The following is a 16,570-nucleotide window of genomic DNA, read 5'->3' as shown; positions in this document are numbered from 1 at the left end:
AAGCACAGGAGCGCAATCCAAGCACAGACCAAGCCGGAGGAGCAGGGACCATTGAAGCTTACTACTCTTGCCCGCAAGTAAGTTACTCCAAACCAAAAAGACCTAATTAGTAAGCCAAGTCTATCCCATTCTAGCCTTGTGGTAGCGCTGTTGTCCCAGGTTGTCGCTCTATGAACCGGTCCTTATGGAGAGTGGCCAACCAGGCAGTAAGCACCATGATGGCCCCCTAAACCATGTTTCTATCAAACCAATTTTAACGAGAAGTGAGCCACTCAAGCCACACAGAGTGCCACTCTCAGAATTAAATTCAAGTAAACCATTAGTCAAATTAATTAAAAAGGACCAGAGTGTGTTATAGCGCAGCAACCTAGCACAACTAACCAAAATGCAACCCAAGGATATATAAAGGATAAAAAGTGGCTTGGACAGTCCTTATAGGCATACAGAATTAAATGCAGTATGAAAATATATTTAAAAGTGATGGGTTGTTCATGTTATACTTGCCTTCCTCGTACTGCTCTGGCTGCTGCTCAAACTGCTCGGAAGACGGCTGCTCCGGGTACTTGTACTGGGGCTCCTCCGGTAACTCAGCGTCTACTCACGAACACATGGCCAAAACAATGCACAATAATAAGCATACAAGCAAACACTAATAAAAACTAAGAAACAGTACATCAATACATAAAAACAGCAAGAAAAACTAAGCCTAAACTGTTCTACACATTACAACGATCGCGTGGACATAAAGAACGCCTAAAACGGAGCTAAAACGCATAATCTAGGCTAAAAACAAGGTTCAGGGGCTTATTTGTAATAAAAACAGGGTTCCAGGGACTTTTCTGCTAAAACCGAGGGCCTAGACGTAATTAAATGCTAACTCCAGGGGCTAACGCATAAAAACTCAGGGGCTGGACTGCGGGTTTGAAAACTGGAAAAGTCAGGGGCTAAAGCGTAAAAGGAAGGGCATACTTGGAAATATATTTCAACTGAGATGGACTGCGGGTTTATTTAGAATAAACCCAGATTCTCTTTAGCAAAAGGGCGCGGGCGAACCGGTACGCACGATCCTGGGATGTCGGATCGCGATCGCGCGGCTCGGGTTGGACGGCAACTCGATCTAATCAGGGCCATTGCCTGTGGATCCGGCGGCTCAGAGACATCCCCTGCGCGGGCGGCGGCGCTGGCTCTCCGGCGATCACCCCCGCGGCGGCACACCGCCGGAGCCGCTAATCTCAGTGCTCCGGGCTGGGATTCTAGCGATGATTGGGCCTGGGAGGGTCAGAGGAACATGGGAAATGCTTCTGGGCACTCAGGTTGGCGGATCAGGGTGCGGGTCGGGCTCGCCATGGCGAGGGGCGGCGAGGGCGACCGCGGAGCGACGACGAGTGCCGTTCCGGCCTTGGAAGGGGCCTACGGACCACTACATCTAGTGCAGAGGAAGCGGGGAGTTGAGAGGGTGCTCACTGTGCTTTGGATTGAAGGGAAGGCCGGCGCGGTGTGCTTGGCGACGGGGATCGGCGGTGGAGGAGAACGGAGCTCGCGTCCGGGGTCGAGGAAGGGGTGCGCCGGGCTCCTGGACGCCTCAGATTGACGCGGGGTGCTCCTGCGGCGGTGACACGAGAGTCAGGGAGATTCGGGGATCGCCGGCGGCGAAGAAATTTGGGCGGCGGAGGTACCTGCGGAGGCGCAAAGCTCTCTTGGCGGCGGAGCAGAGCGGGGCGTAGGGTTAGGGCTTGAAGGTTCTGGCGGCGGCGGTGGAGAGGAAATGGGGGAGGCGCAGGGCTGCGGCCAATTTAAAGGGGGGCCCGGGCATCTTGGGGGAGCGTGCCGTGGAGGCGCGGCGCGATCCTCGGCAAGAAGGGCGGGGTCCGTTGGCGCAGCGGAGGGGGAGGGATGACGCGGCGCGGGCGGCTGCAGGCGCTGGCGTGCGGGCCCGCGGTGCCAGCGGAGAGGAGGCGAAGCGGGCCTGCGCTGGTGGGCGCTGGCGCTGGCAGGCCGAGCAGCAATGCGAGCGGGCTGGGCCGCGGGGGAAAGGGAAAAAAGGGACGGGCCGGCCGGCGCACTGGGCCAGTTTGGGCTGCTGGTTTCAGGGTTGGGTTGGGCTGGTTTTTGGGTTTCTTTTCCTTTCTATTTCTATTTCTATTCAAACTCAAACTCAAACTCAAGACAATGAATTCAAATAAATTTGAATTCAAAACTCTAACCAAACAACAAAAGAAAAGATGCTCCAGCATGATGCAACAACCAAGTTTATACTTATGATAGATTTTTAATTGCTTAAGGAACAAAAATTTAGATTAAATGCAAGTCTAACACAATAAACCTTAGAAAATTAAATAAAGCCAATTAAGTTTATTATAAAATGCTGGAATTTAAATTAGGGTGTTACAGACCCTACCCCCTTAAAGAAATCTCGTCCCCGAGATTTAGCTGGGCTGGCTAGCAAAGAGATCTAGATATGTCTTCATCAGCTCATCTTCTCGCTCCCATGTAGCCTCAGCTTCACTGTGATGACTCCACTGAACCCTGCACATCTTGATGCGCTTGTTCCGAGTAACCCTCTCTGATGTCTCCAGAATTTTCACTGGATGCTCGGTATAAGTCAGATCTTCCTGGACATCTACTCCATCCAGTGGTGCCTGCTCCTCGGGTACTCGCAGACATCTCTTCAGCTGAGATATATGGAAGACATCATGAACTCCTGAGAGGCTGAGAGGTAACTCCAGGCGATAAGCAACTTCGCCTTTCCACTCTAGCACCTTGAATGGCCCCACATACCGAGGTGCTAACTTCCCCTTGACATTAAATCTGCGGATTCCTCTCATTGGAGACACCTTCAGATACACATAATCACCGACACTGAAAGTCAGGTCTCTCCGTTTGCCATCTGCATAGCTCTTCTGTCTGCTCTGTGCAATCCTCAGATTTTCTCGCACAGCCTGAACCATCTGCTCTGCATCATCTATGATCTCAGGGCCAAAGAGCTGCTTCTCACCAATCTGATCCCAATAGAGAGGAGTCCTGCACTTTCTGCCATACAATGCCTCGAAGGGGGACTTCTTCAGACTGGCCTGATAGCTGTTGTTATATGAGAACTCAGCATATGACAGGCACTTATCCCAACTAGTACCGTACTGAATGGCACAAGCTCTCAGCATATCCTCCAACACTTGGTTGGTTCTCTCTATCTGCCCATCTGTCTGAGGGTGATAAGCCGTACTGAAACGCAGCTTCGTATCCAACGAATCATGGAGCTGCTCCCAGAACCGAGAAGTGAACTGAGACCCTCTGTCAGATATGATCTTCTTGGGCACACCATGCAAACAGACAATCCGAGAGATGTACAACTCTGCAAGTCTAGCACCGGAGTAAGTAGTGTTCACTGGAATGAAGTGAGCAACCTTCGTCAGTCGATCCACTACTACCCAAATGGAGTTGTACCCTTTCTGAGTACGAGGCAATCCAACAATGAAGTCCATAGTGATCTCCTCCCATTTCCACTTTGGAATCTTCAAAGGCTGTAACAGACCTACTGGCCTCTGATGCTCAGCCTTGACACGCTGACAGGTGTCACAAATAGCCACGTACTCTGCCACTGAACGCTTCATCCCATACCACCAGAAACGTTCCTTCAGATCATAATACATCTTCGTGCTGCCCGGATGAATAGAGTATGCTGTATCATGGGCCTCACTCAGAATCAACTTCCGGAGATCCTTCACATCTGGCACACAGATCCGGTTCTTGTACCACAAAGTACCCTAATCATCCTCTCTGAAATGAGGAGCCTTGCCCTTCTTGAGCAACTCACGGATCTCCTGCAGCTTCTCATCATCTTTCTGATGCTACCTGATCTCTGACTCTAGAGTCGGTACTGCCTCAAATGCTGCACTCGAAGTATGATGCAAGAAGCCCAGACTCAACTGCTCGAACTCCTCACATAACTCTGGAGGCATCTGGAAAGCCACGGCCATGTTGACATAACTTCTTCTGCTCAGAGCATCTGCTACAACATTGGCCTTGCCCGGATGATAGTGAATCTCCAGGTCATAATCCTTGACCAACTCTAACCATCTCCTCTGCCGCATGTTCAACTCATTCTGCATGAAAATGTACTTGAGGCTCTTGTGATCAGTGTAGATATCACACCGCTGTCCATACAAGTAATGTCTCCAAATCTTCAGAGCATGTACAACTGCGGCTAACTCAAGATCATGAGTGGGATAATTCAGCTCATGCCGACGTAACTGCCGTGACGCATAAGCTATCACTCTGCCCTCCTGCATCAGAACACACCCAAGACCATCCTTCGAAGCATCACAATACACCGTGAACCTCTTTGTCTGGTCTGGCAGAGTCAGGACTGGCGCCGTAGTCAACCTCTTCTTCAGCTCATCAAAGGCCATCTGGCGCTCATCAGTCCATACAAAAGCCACATTCTTCTCCAGCAAAGAAGTCAAAGGCTTCGCGATCTTGGAGAAATTCTCAATGAACCTCCGATAGTATCCAGCTAAGCCCAAGAAAGACCTGACTTCCTTTACTGTCTGCGGTGTCTCCCACTCTAGCACATTTTTCACCTTGCTCGGATCAACAGCAATGCCTCCCTGAGAGATAACATGACCGAGGAATGGAACCTCGTCAATCCAGAACTCGCACTTGCTGAACTTGGCATACAACTGATGCTCTCTCAATCTCTGCAACACGAGTCTCAGATGCTCCTCATGCTCTTCTTCTGTCTTGGAGAAGATCAGAATATCATCAATAAAGATCACCACAAAGACATCCAGATAATCCATGAAGACCATGTTCATCAGATGCATGAAGAAAGCCGGGGCATTAGTCAAGCCGAAGGACATGACTGTATATTCATATAGCCCGTACTTGCAGGTGAATGCCGTCTTCGGAATATCCCCAGGACGGATCCTCAGCTGAAAATAACCCGAACGAAGATCAATCTTCGAGAATATACGAGCACCTCGAAGCAGATCGAAGAGATCCTCAATACGGGGCAGTGGATGCTTGTTCTTGATAGTGACTGCATTCAGCTCCCGATAATCCACACACATCCTCTTCGAGCCATCCTTCTTATCTACCAGCAATAATGGAAAAGCCCAAGGAGAGAAGCTGCGACGGATATAGCCCTTGGCTAGCAACTCATCAATAGTCTTCCTAACTTCTTCATGCTCTATAGGTGCCATACGGTAGGGCCGCTTTGCAATAGGAGCTGTGCCAGGCAAGAGATCAATACAAAACTCAATGGCGCGTTTAGGCGGCATACCTGGCAGATCATCCGGAAAGACATCCGGGAATTCAGACACCACGCGAATACCATCCGTGGGTCTAGCCTCCATCTGATGAAGAAATCCAGAAGGCTCTACTGCACTGATAACAACCTCTTGGCCACTGGATGCTGATAGCAAGACTGTCCTCTGAGCACAATCTATCCGGACTCCCCACTTGGCCAGAGTCTCCATTCCCAGAATGACATCAATGCCCTTGGTGTGTAGCACCATCAGATCAGTACAGAACTCTACTCCCCTCAAGGAAACACTGACTCTCGGGCAGTAAGTGTGAGACCTCAACTGTCCTCCCGGTGAAGATACTAACAGGCACCTCTTTAATGTGCTAGTATGAATACCATGATGCTCGACAAAAGACTGAGTAATGAAGGAATGCGTAGCACCAGTATCGAAAAGCATTGTAGCTAGATATGAATTAACCATGAACGTACCAATAACCACGTTGGGAGCCTCGGCCGCTGACTCGGCCGTCACGTGGTTCACTCTGCCCTGAAGTGGCGCCCTGGGCTGAGCTGGGCGCCCCTGCTGTCCCGCCTGCGCCTTCCGGGGGCAAGCGTTGGTGTAGTGCCCCGGCTGGCCGCAGTGAAAGCAGGTGCGAGGAGGTCCCTGAGCCTGCTGTCCGGTAGGAGCTGCCGGACGTGGAGCCTGCGGTGCCGGTGGAGCAGCACGAGCCAGAGGTGCCGGTAACCTCTGGCCATGCCCCGCCTGCTGCTGCTGTCGAGGCGGGTACTGCTGTGGTGGCCTCTGCTGGTACTGCTGAGGAGGCCGGTACTGCTGCTGGTACTGCTGAGGCTGCTGGAGGCGTGGACGAGTGTTGCTGCCGGAAGCAACGAGGACAATCTTCCTCTTCTTGTCCTCCATCTCCAGGTGCTTGCGCTCAGTGTTGAGCGCGCTGTCAACCAGATGGTTGAAGTCGTCGAAGCGGAGGTTGAGCAGCGCATACTGGAGGTAGTCCTCAAGACCCTCCATGAAGTGCTCCTGCTTCTTGCGGTCATCCGCAACATCGGCAGGGGCGTAGCGAGCCAGCTGAAGAAAACGATCACGATACTCCGTGACCGACATAGTTCCCTGAAGTGACAAAGACGGATAGATATCGAAAGATTAACTCAAGATTTCATAAGGATGGAACAAGGGGCATTAGCTCAAAAGAAACCGCTGAATGATTATATTTAAGATTACCTGCTTCAGTGCAAGGAACTCCTTCTGCTTCATCTTCATAACGCCCGCGGGGACGTTGTGGCTGCGGAAACGCTCCCTGAACTGGAGCCACGTGAGAGCCTCGCGGTCGTGAACTGGGTGGGACTCCCACCAGTCCAAAGCTGCCCCTCGCAGCTGTCCTGCTGCGTACAAGACGCGCTCACGATCATCGCACTGGGCGATGTCCAGCTGACGCTCCACTGCACGGAGCCAGTCGTCAGCCTGAAGAGGGTCGGACGTGTGAGAAAACGTCGGCGGGTGACCCCTCAGGAACTCAGCACGCCTGTCGCGAGGCTGCGGCGGTGGAGGAGGCGGAGGCTGAGTGTGAGCATGCTGAAGAGTCTGAACAATGTTGTTCAGGGTAGCCATCATCTGCATCTGGAGCTGGAAGTACTGCTCCGGAGTCAAAGGCGGAGGCATCGGGATCCCGGTCCCCTGGGTGTTCTGACCCTGGTTGTTCTGCCCCTGCTGGTCAGAACCACGCCTGGTGTTCACCATCTGATTTTGGACAAAAGATTTCACGAGTAAGGATATTGCAAGAATAAATTCAGATGGATATGATAACTCTTTGCGGAAAAGACTCAGCCATGACAAAGTAGACAGGATAGAGTGGACTGTTTTACCCCCAACAATCTAACTCATTTTATTAATTAGTTAACTTTAACACCTGAGTGATTTTCTTTAAACAATTTTAAACTACTAAGCTATACAATCATTCAAAAATCCAAATCAAACATGTAGCATAATAACAAGCAGACAATTTTCACAACTTAGCCGAGTTTAACATACGACTCGACTAACACAACGCGTCGTAGAACGTGCTATCGTATTATTATATAAGGGTCACCTAGCTTACTCATGGTGGTCAGATGACTGATTCAGGCCAAAGTCTACGAAAACTATTCTTCAGAGTGAAAAAACAAGGCAAGACGGGTAAAAAGTCATAGAAGTCAAGGGGTATAATAGTAAAATAATTTCAGCAGGTAAGGATTGGAGAGAAGAAGTCCTAAAACTCGACCAGTTCTATCTAGGCTTCGTCCTACAGTCGATACGGCTCTGATACCACTCTGTAACACCCGGTTTATAAAAGAACATAAACCGAGCAATCATATACGTGCCAGGATCAAGTCACACGTATATACAACAGAATGAACAGTATATCATAGCACATATCACGTAAAAAGATATAATAAAGCGAATACGAATGTTATTTATTACAATAATGACGAGAATGTCTGATACAGCGGAAGCGAAGTACAAACACGAATAAAGCTCTCCGAAGCTGAAGCAGGGCGCCACAGGGACGTCGACTGGGAGACGAACACCTAGAAGTCCTCGTAGTCCTGGTAGCGCTGGACGAACTCCCTCGTGTCGGCAGGAACTGAGCAGCAGTAGCGTAGCCAAGAGGAAAAAGTAGAGAAGAGGCAAGAGTGAGTACACAACTTGTACTCAACAAGTATAACACAAACTATGAGGCTCTAGGCTGGCTGACTGACTGCATTAGCTTTTAAGTCTTGGCAAAATTTTATTAAAGCTATTTACTACGAGTTGATGAATTACAATTAACCCAGTTACATAGTAATTAATCAAGATTAAACATGATACTACTGAGAACCAAACCAAAACCAAGCCACCAAGGTAACCCCGAGAGGCACCTCCCTCGTCGGAAGGAGACAACCCCACTAATCAAAAGGAGGATCTGGCCGCTCATAACCGTGAGCACGGCTAGTATACCAGTTTTACACTCTGCAGAGGTTGCACATCTTTACCCACAAGTCATGAGCTACGCTAGAGGTTCATCACACTTCCTTAGGTGAGATGACTAGCGACTCACTACGAGGCCGTTACAAAGAATCTCGTTGGTAAGGCATAACCGCGAGAGATAGGTCAGCGACGATGGGGCCCACCTCCGGGGGTACAAGCACAGGAGCGCAATCCAAGCACAGACCAAGCCGGAGGAGCAGGGACCATTGAAGCTTACTACTCTTGCCCCGCAAGTAAGTTACTCCAAACCAAAAAGACCTAATTAGTAAGCCAAGTCTATCCCATTCTAGCCTTGTGGTAGCGCTGTTGTCCCAGGTTGTCGCTCTATGAACCGGTCCTTATGGAGAGTGGCCAACCAGGCAGTAAGCACCGTGCTGGCCCCCAAAACCATGTTTCTATCAAACCAATTTTAACGAGAAGTTTGGGCTGCTGGTTTCAGGGTTGGGTTGGGCTGGTTTTTGGGTTTCTTTTCCTTTCTATTTCTATTTCTATTCAAACTCAAACTCAAACTCAAGACAATGAATTCAAATAAATTTGAATTCAAAACTCTAACCAAACAATAAAAGAAAAGATGCTCCAGCATGATGTAACAACCAAGTTTATACTTATGATAGATTTTTAATTGCTTAAGGAACAAAAATTTAGATTAAATGCAAGTCTAACACAATAAACCTTAGAAAATTAAATAAATCCAATTAAGTTTATTATAAAATGCTGGAATTTAAATTAGGGTGTTACAGAAATGCATTTCATTAGAAAGATAACCTATTTAAAAAAGATATCTAAAGAAAGAGAGCTAAATGATAAGAAATATAAAGCGTCTGTTGTGATAAAGAAGTGGGAAGATGAGTCAAACCCAAAAGATGTGCAGAATCATAAAGCCAAAAGGGATCCAGACACTCATAAAGGTAATATTATGATAGATAATGTGTTAAAAGAGGACAAACAACCAGAGTCTATGAATAAGCTTTTAGAAAGTTATGAAGACGAAGAAAATAATGCCCAACAATACAGAGACTTTATAGACTCTCTAGATCATGATAGTTTATATAATCTGGATAATGCTATGGATGCATTAGAGATAAATAGTGAGAGAATTAATACCTTAGAGGATGTGAAAACTGAATTAATGGATCAAGGAAATTGTGATCATGATTGGATACAAGGAAGAGGTGACTATAATACTCAATTTCCTTGATCCATTAATTCAGTTTTCACATCCTCTAAGGTATTAATTCTCTCACTATTTATCTCTAATGCATCCATAGCATTATCCAGATTATATAAACTATCATGATCTAGAGAGTCTATAAAGTCTCTGTATTGTTGGGCATTATTTTCTTCGTCTTCATAACTTTCTAAAAGCTTATTCATAGACTCTGGTTGTTTGTCCTCTTTTAACACATTATCTATCATAATATTACCTTTATGAGTGTCTGGATCCCTTTTGGCTTTATGATTCTGCACATCTTTTGGATTTGACTCATCTTCCCACTTCTTTATCACAACTGACGCTTTATATTTCTTATCATTTAGCTCTCTTTCTTTAGATATATTTTTTAAATAGGCTATCTTTCTAATGAAATAAATTTCTTTTTCTCTAATAGCAGACCATTCACATAACATAGAAGTATTATATTCATCAGAAATTTCACTTAGTTTACATTCGTACTGCTTAATTTCATCATCTAGAGCTTCCATTTTAAGCACAACTGAGATATTCCAGTAATTCTTGTATTCTAAAATATATCACGAATTCCCTTAAAATCAAATTTTAATAACCTTGGCTCTAATACTAGTATCACGGGAATACGCGCAAGAAATCGAATTTTCAAACTTGCAAATTTAAAATCTCGAGTTACTATTCATGGCACTATTCAAACTCAGAATATGAATAGCGCTCGAGCACTTCAACTGAGTGGCTCAGGCACCCAAATTCACTTACTATTCGATACACTATGCAGAGCACTTCTTGTGATTATGCAAATTATATGGTACTTGATTATGATGAGTTGATGCAGTATGGGTGTGCGATACTATTCAACGATAGCAACCTTCGTGGATGGTGGACGAGTGCGTGATTATTATGCGGGTGATTAGCGAATATTAGGAGTAAAATTCAAGGCTACTGGCTATAGGATGATAGCGACGTATGTGGATATGTGCTCGATTAGTATCTAATATGCAGGTGGGTTATGGTGTGCGTGCGATTCTTAGGATCTTTGGCAGGTTGGCGAAACCAAAAAATTCAGCCGGCGGAGTGTCTTATGCTTGTGTCAATCCTACTCGGTACTCACCGCATGCATCGCTAGCTTGCTTCAGAATCAGGCCTACCCGGTCTTCTCCCGAACTAACCCCGGCCACGCGCACACAGGACTCAGACTCTACCATCTCCCCAGGCAGTTCCACCCGAAGGGAACACTTCTCTGCGGACACAGGCTCTCTCAGACGCCTCTCCCGGGCTAAACGAGAGCAACTCAATGCAGAGGTTTCTCCTCTAGGGTCCCTAGCGTAGAGACATCATCCTATATGAACGAGCTCAAAGGAAAGCAGGGAAATTCACAGGAAAGCTTAATCCATTTCCACAGAGCAAACTTACATACGGCTTTCCCTTTTGGGAAGCCCCAAGCACTTACGTAAATCTGGGATTACCTTATTGGCGAAGGGCGATTACAACAGCTCCCTTATTTCTATATTACAATGGGAGTGAGATGGCTACTAATTAGATGGAGTGGTGGTGGATGCCCTCTGAGTATTAGGCTCGGTGTCTTCTCTCCTCTTCTTCGTCCGGCCATGAATGCGTGCGTCTGGCTTTTCCTTTTATAGACGGGAGGAGCCTTCAGGCTTAAGGAAGCTCCTAGACACCCGACGTCTTCAATTATCTTCCTTTACTGTTGCCTGGACAGCTGGACGGCGGTTGTAAGGAAAGGAGTGGAGTATGTATGACATTTTAACATTTACTACCTTGTATACGGGGCCAAAGCCACCTTCCCCTAGTTTGTTCTCTTCGGAAAAGTTATCTGTGGCATCCAGTATGTCATCGAAGTCGAAGACTGAAAACTCCGAGAGCTCGGCCTCCATTTCCCAATCCACTCCTTGGTGCTGCAAGTTGTTGTTTTGTCGTAAGAATTTGACATTGCCTGCACGACAATAAAAGAGATGCATGGGGTCATTATATTGGAAAGCAATATAATGCTTCATCGGTAAGCAGTAAATAAAGGAAGAAGCCATAACTAACCTCTTGTGTATCTCTATCTCCGTCTTGTTCGCCGGCGGCGGCAGTAGAAGACGACGAAGTAGAGCAGCGCCGCCACAGGAGGCGCCACAATCAGGGGAATCACCCACGGCGGCCTAGCTCTAGTAGTTTTGTTGGTGGTGGGAGCCGGTGGTGCCGGAGTCACAGACGACGATGGCGTGATCCGGACCATGGAGGCGTTGTCATCGTTGAAGAACCTCATGTTCTCGTACTTAAGGTGGCAGCGCAGGACGTGGATTTGGCCTCCGAGGCGCACCGACGTGGTGGTGTTGAGCACGACGACGAGCCCCTGCAGGCACGCCAGACAGTCTGTGGCGGATAGGTCCGGCGTGCACTGCGCCAAGGGGTAGAGCGTGGTCCTGACGGCGCCGCTGGAGCTGTCCATGAAGGCGGTGACGAACCTGCTGCTCCTGGCGGCCGCGAGCAGGGCGGTCTGGTTGAGCATGTCGCGGACGCCGGCGCCCACCGTGGCGGGGTCGCCGCCGGGGATGTTCAGATAGTACCAGGACTGGAACAGGGTGCTCCTATCGGAGAACCCTGTTCGGAGGAGGGCGCTGCTGTCGGAGAAGCCGAGGGCGCAGTTGTCGTTGTACACGGCGGCGACCTTGCCGTTGGGGCAGCTCTGCTGCGCGTACTGGAACGCGCTGGCGATGCAGGCGCTGCAGCCGGTGGGATTGCTATTGAAGACCATGTCGCTGCGGCACAGAGCCAGCGCGTACACTGCGTCGGGCCCCCCGGCCTGTGTCACACTCCAAAATATTTAATTTTGGATTGTGAGTATCTTTTAGAATGTGTTCAGCCATCTTTAGGGTTTTCCGAGAATTTTCTAGATTTTTCTTGAAATTATTCTCATTTTCCTATGAGCTAATTTCATTATTTGAATGGCTCTAAAATATTTTTCAAGAGTTTCAAATATTTTATTTGGACTCTTGTATCCCGAACTATCTTCAGCAATTGTTGGGAAATTTTCGGATCTTCAGATTATATTTTCTGGGGTTTAATTTAAAATAGTTATCTAGATTGTTCTAGATTTATTTTAAGCCTGAAAATATGTTCTGAAAAAAAATTCATTTTCTTTTCACCTCGGGCTGGATTCAACTTGTTTTGGCTCTAGTCCACCCTAAATCCCAGAATCGTGCCGTGCGCAAGCTTGAGCTTGGCTACTGCCACGATCTTGTCATCTATCGTGTTTCCACCACAAAAAGTACACCCGAAGCTTCTCATTGATGTACTGAAACCAATACCCTTGTTTTCACCTTTTGCCTTTTTCTTTCCAAAGCTTAATAACTCTTCGAAGCTAGCTGACCGACAATCACATCGATCATCTTCCTTCACCATGTTGGTGTTATCAAGAAGTTGTCCCATGAAGTTCTAAAGTTTGTTACCTTTTCCTTCTATTATTTTTCAGTTCTTGATTTCCCGTCGTAGTCGGATCGATTCCTTTTATCGCAATTAGCTCTTTTTACTCTATCATATCCGACACCCTAAAATGCCCCATCGAGTTTTCCATTCTCTAATCTTTGTCCTTGATCAACCACACCCAAAATGGAGTCGTATCTCGATTTCTGTGTTGTTCGTCGAGGCTTCACTATCTGCACCGTCAGCTCGGACGACCAACACCGTTGCTCAACTTAAATGCCATCAACAGCCCATCCTTTTTTGCCTATATCTTTACCTTTCTTTCCGTCACTCAAATTCTATCCATCAGCCTGATGTAATCTCCGCTTTTCTGTATGTGTGCGCCATGACTCGCTGAACGAGTTCGGTACGACCATACATGCTTGACCTCATCGTACCACACAAGCGAGCCAGCTGTTCGCTCCATGCCTATTTCAGACTTCATCTCAAGATCGGATGGCCCTCGTTGCAGTCCTCAGCATACACGTGACACAAGCCCGGCCATCTGCGTTCTAAAAAAAAGGTGCGGCCTGCTCGATCCTTCTCCTCCTCTCTCTCTCGGATCCGCTCTCCCCAGTACTGCTAATCCAGCCTGTCCTACTTGCCAGCGCGCCGAGTGCCGCCTACAAACTGAACCTTTTTAGGCCCATGAATGAACCCACTTCAGCCTAGCCCGAAACTGTTCGGTCCAACCTGACTCAACATCACAGCCCGTGTCCAGTGCCAGCCTACCAGGGACTTGCACCGCCGCTCCCAGAGTCCATGGTGAGCATGCCCAGGCTAGGGCTACGCGCTTATAAAGGGCGAGCGCTCGTGCCCCTACGTACCCTGCTGCCCCGCGACCCCCCTGCATCGCCCCTCTCTCTAGGCACCAGGAATGCCGCCGCCTCCCTCCTGAGCGCGCCCCCAGCATGCGCAGATGCAGCCCTGCATCACCCGCCCCAGCATAGCTCCACCGCCGGCCCTAGGCCATCGTTGCTCTCTCCCTCGAGCACACGCCTGCGGTTATGTGCAGAGCGACGCCACTTGGGAAGTCCCCCAGAACAGAGCCGCCGGTGAAGCAGAACGCCGAGGCCGAGATCCAGTTCTGCTTGCAAGGCCGAGATCCCCTATCGTCCCCAACATGCTTGCGAGGCTGCAATCTCACGCCCCCAACTTGCATCGCCGCACAGGCCTCCACCATGACCAGAACCGGCGCCGCCCACCACAGCTCCTCCTCTTGCCGGCCAAATCCATCCGCCCCTGATGTGGGAAAGAGGTCAAATGAGTTTCCCTCCTCCTCCTCTCTTTTCCCCTCCTTCCCATGGCCTCCCAAGCCCTCAAACGATAGTAACAGGAGCCACCAGGAGCCCCGTCCGCCATGACCAGAAGGTCTCCAAGCTTTGGCACAAAACCCCCCAAAGAATCCTGTAATCTATATGCTGTTTCTTGTGTCTTATAATTCTTACCAAAAACCCCCTAGAACTATTAGACCTTTTGAACCCAGCCCTAGCCCCACTCTTTTACATAACGAACCCCATCTTTTGGTGCTTTCGCGACTAGATCCTTTGATCATCGTTTTGGCCATAGATTTATCGTTTTAGATCCGTTTTTTATCGTTCTTGTTGCGTTAGTGTTCTAAAAGCCTAAGCTATCGTTTAGTAGTGTCGTTTTGCCATAGTTCTTGTTTTAAAAATTAATATAAATTTAATTTGATTAATATCCTTTCCTCTAGCGTTTCTAATTAAAAACAAATTAGAGTTTTAACTCCAGTTTTCATAGTTAATGCTAATTTGATTAATACCAACTTAAATATGTTTCCAAATATAATTTGTTAGTTCAACATAAATCCTATAAATATATGTGTTTAGATGCTCTCACATATCTGTTCTCTAATTAATTGTTTAATTAGTGAAATTTCTACATAGACAATTATATATAAAATTTGACTAAGTCTTACTTCATTTTTCTAAACGCAAGTATAATGTGAGTTAATTGTAACCAAGTCCTTTTCTTTTAAAAGTCCTTTACATGTGCTTTCTAATTAAAACAAATGAAGCTCATAGTTTCTTTGTTAACACCAATCTTTCGATAGTTGTCTTTTCAACCGTAGCTTCGTTTCTCGCGTTTCTTGCACCTTTGTAAGCATAGCAACGAGCCCTATCCTTTAATGTGTTCTTTTTAAGCCTTTCTTTTGTTTTGGTGTATTGTTATTAGTTGTACCTATTATTTGCTTTGTATGTTGCCCGATGATTGCTTCGAGTAGAAATATTGTTGTTTGAAGCTTAAAGAATCAAGAAGCTTGTATGAGCAAGAGCAGAAGAGCAGTAAAAGTAGCTTTTTATTGGAGAAAGGCAAGTGGCCCTAACCATACTTCTATCTATGCTTTTTACAAGATTATATGATTTAATTAGAATATGGAGAACCACCCAGGAAAACAGTACAACTACAATACTATATGGCTCTGGTCTTGGCTGATTAATTAGATGAACTATATGTGGTGTTAGGGTGGCTCGTTTGGTGGTGTTTGGGCTTGTGTCGTGGAGCAGGTGAAGAAAGCTGTGTCTTCTAAGAGACTGCAATTGTTGGGACCAACACTTACATATAGGAATTCTTTGTAAATGCCTCGTAGCGTCCCTATGCAATCACACCTCGGAAGTGTGGTATTGTGCCTGATCAGCACATATGTGTGGTTGGGTTCAAAGTTCTTCGGAACTTTTACACAAATTGTGGTGAAAGTGTACAACCTCTGCAGAGTGTAAAACTGATATATCAGCCGTGCTCACGGTCATGAGCGGCTTGGACCCTCACATGATTAATAAACTTAAAGATGGATTGAAATCATATTCTGGTTATTTCTTGTGGTCTTGCTGAGTCCCAACCATAAGTGTACTCACCCTTACTTACTGCTGCTCAGAAGAAGTTGATGTGAAGTCTTTTGAAGATGAAGCTGAGTTCTAGGCGTACACAACCCCCGGTCGATTGCCTGTGAAGTTTGAAGCCTTCATTTCCAGGATAAGCTGTATAACTCTGATAGTCTTTTAATTGTTGTAATTCTCTTTTACATGATATTGTTACTGATTATTCACTTATAATATCTCTATATGTATGGAACTTGATCCTGGCATACATATGGTTATGCATTTGGTTTTGTTCTTAAAACCGGGTGTGACAGCCTGGCCGGAGGTGGCGGTGGCGAAGACCTGCGGCGAGGAGGAGGTGTTGCCGGGGAGGGTCCTGGACATGGACACCAGGTTGCTCTGGTAGGTGCCGTTGGCCGTGTAGTTGCCGGCGCTGCTGCACACCGATCCGATCGCCGTGGCCCACCATGGCTGCTGCAGCAGGAAGACGAAGCAGCTGCTAACCACGAGCATCAAGATGTTGACGACCGCCATGGCTGCCGATCGACTCTGCTTGTTGCTTGTTTACTTTAATCCTAGCTACGCGCTCCGTGAGAGAGGTTATTCAGAGTAACATTTTTGTTGCTTCCAGGCAGGCCAGGTCACCATTTACAGTCGCATGTACATACGTTACACGGAACATAAAATTCAAGAAAAATAAATCAACATCGCCCTCATCATACTGTAGTTGTCATTGTCCTGGTCTACTCGTTTTCTTACCATTTCATTCAGCGGTTTTTGTATAAGGCACTGCTTAGTTGAGTTTCTGGACAACT

The 16,570-nt window shown here is 47.3% G+C and overlaps 1 protein-coding gene across 1 annotated transcript; it reads right to left on the bottom strand.

Annotated features, from left to right (window-relative positions):
- Positions 1-11,512: 11,512 nt before the first annotated feature.
- On the bottom strand, positions 11,513-16,289 carry LOC120647505 (cysteine-rich receptor-like protein kinase 10). The gene is made up of 2 exons (XM_039924322.1): positions 16,098-16,289; positions 11,513-12,256 (listed from the first exon to the last, which is right to left on the bottom strand). Exons 1-2 carry the CDS (start codon positions 16,287-16,289, stop codon positions 11,513-11,515), a joined length of 936 nt encoding a protein of 311 aa, XP_039780256.1.
- Between the last annotated feature and the right edge of the window lie 281 nt (positions 16,290-16,570).

The sequence above is a fragment of the Panicum virgatum genome, chromosome 1K (genome assembly GCF_016808335.1).
Source record: "Panicum virgatum strain AP13 chromosome 1K, P.virgatum_v5, whole genome shotgun sequence".
NCBI classification, from domain to species: domain Eukaryota; kingdom Viridiplantae; phylum Streptophyta; class Magnoliopsida; order Poales; family Poaceae; genus Panicum; species Panicum virgatum.
The sequence above is the reverse complement of the archived record's forward strand: the minus strand, read 5'-3'. Positions and strand labels throughout refer to the sequence as shown.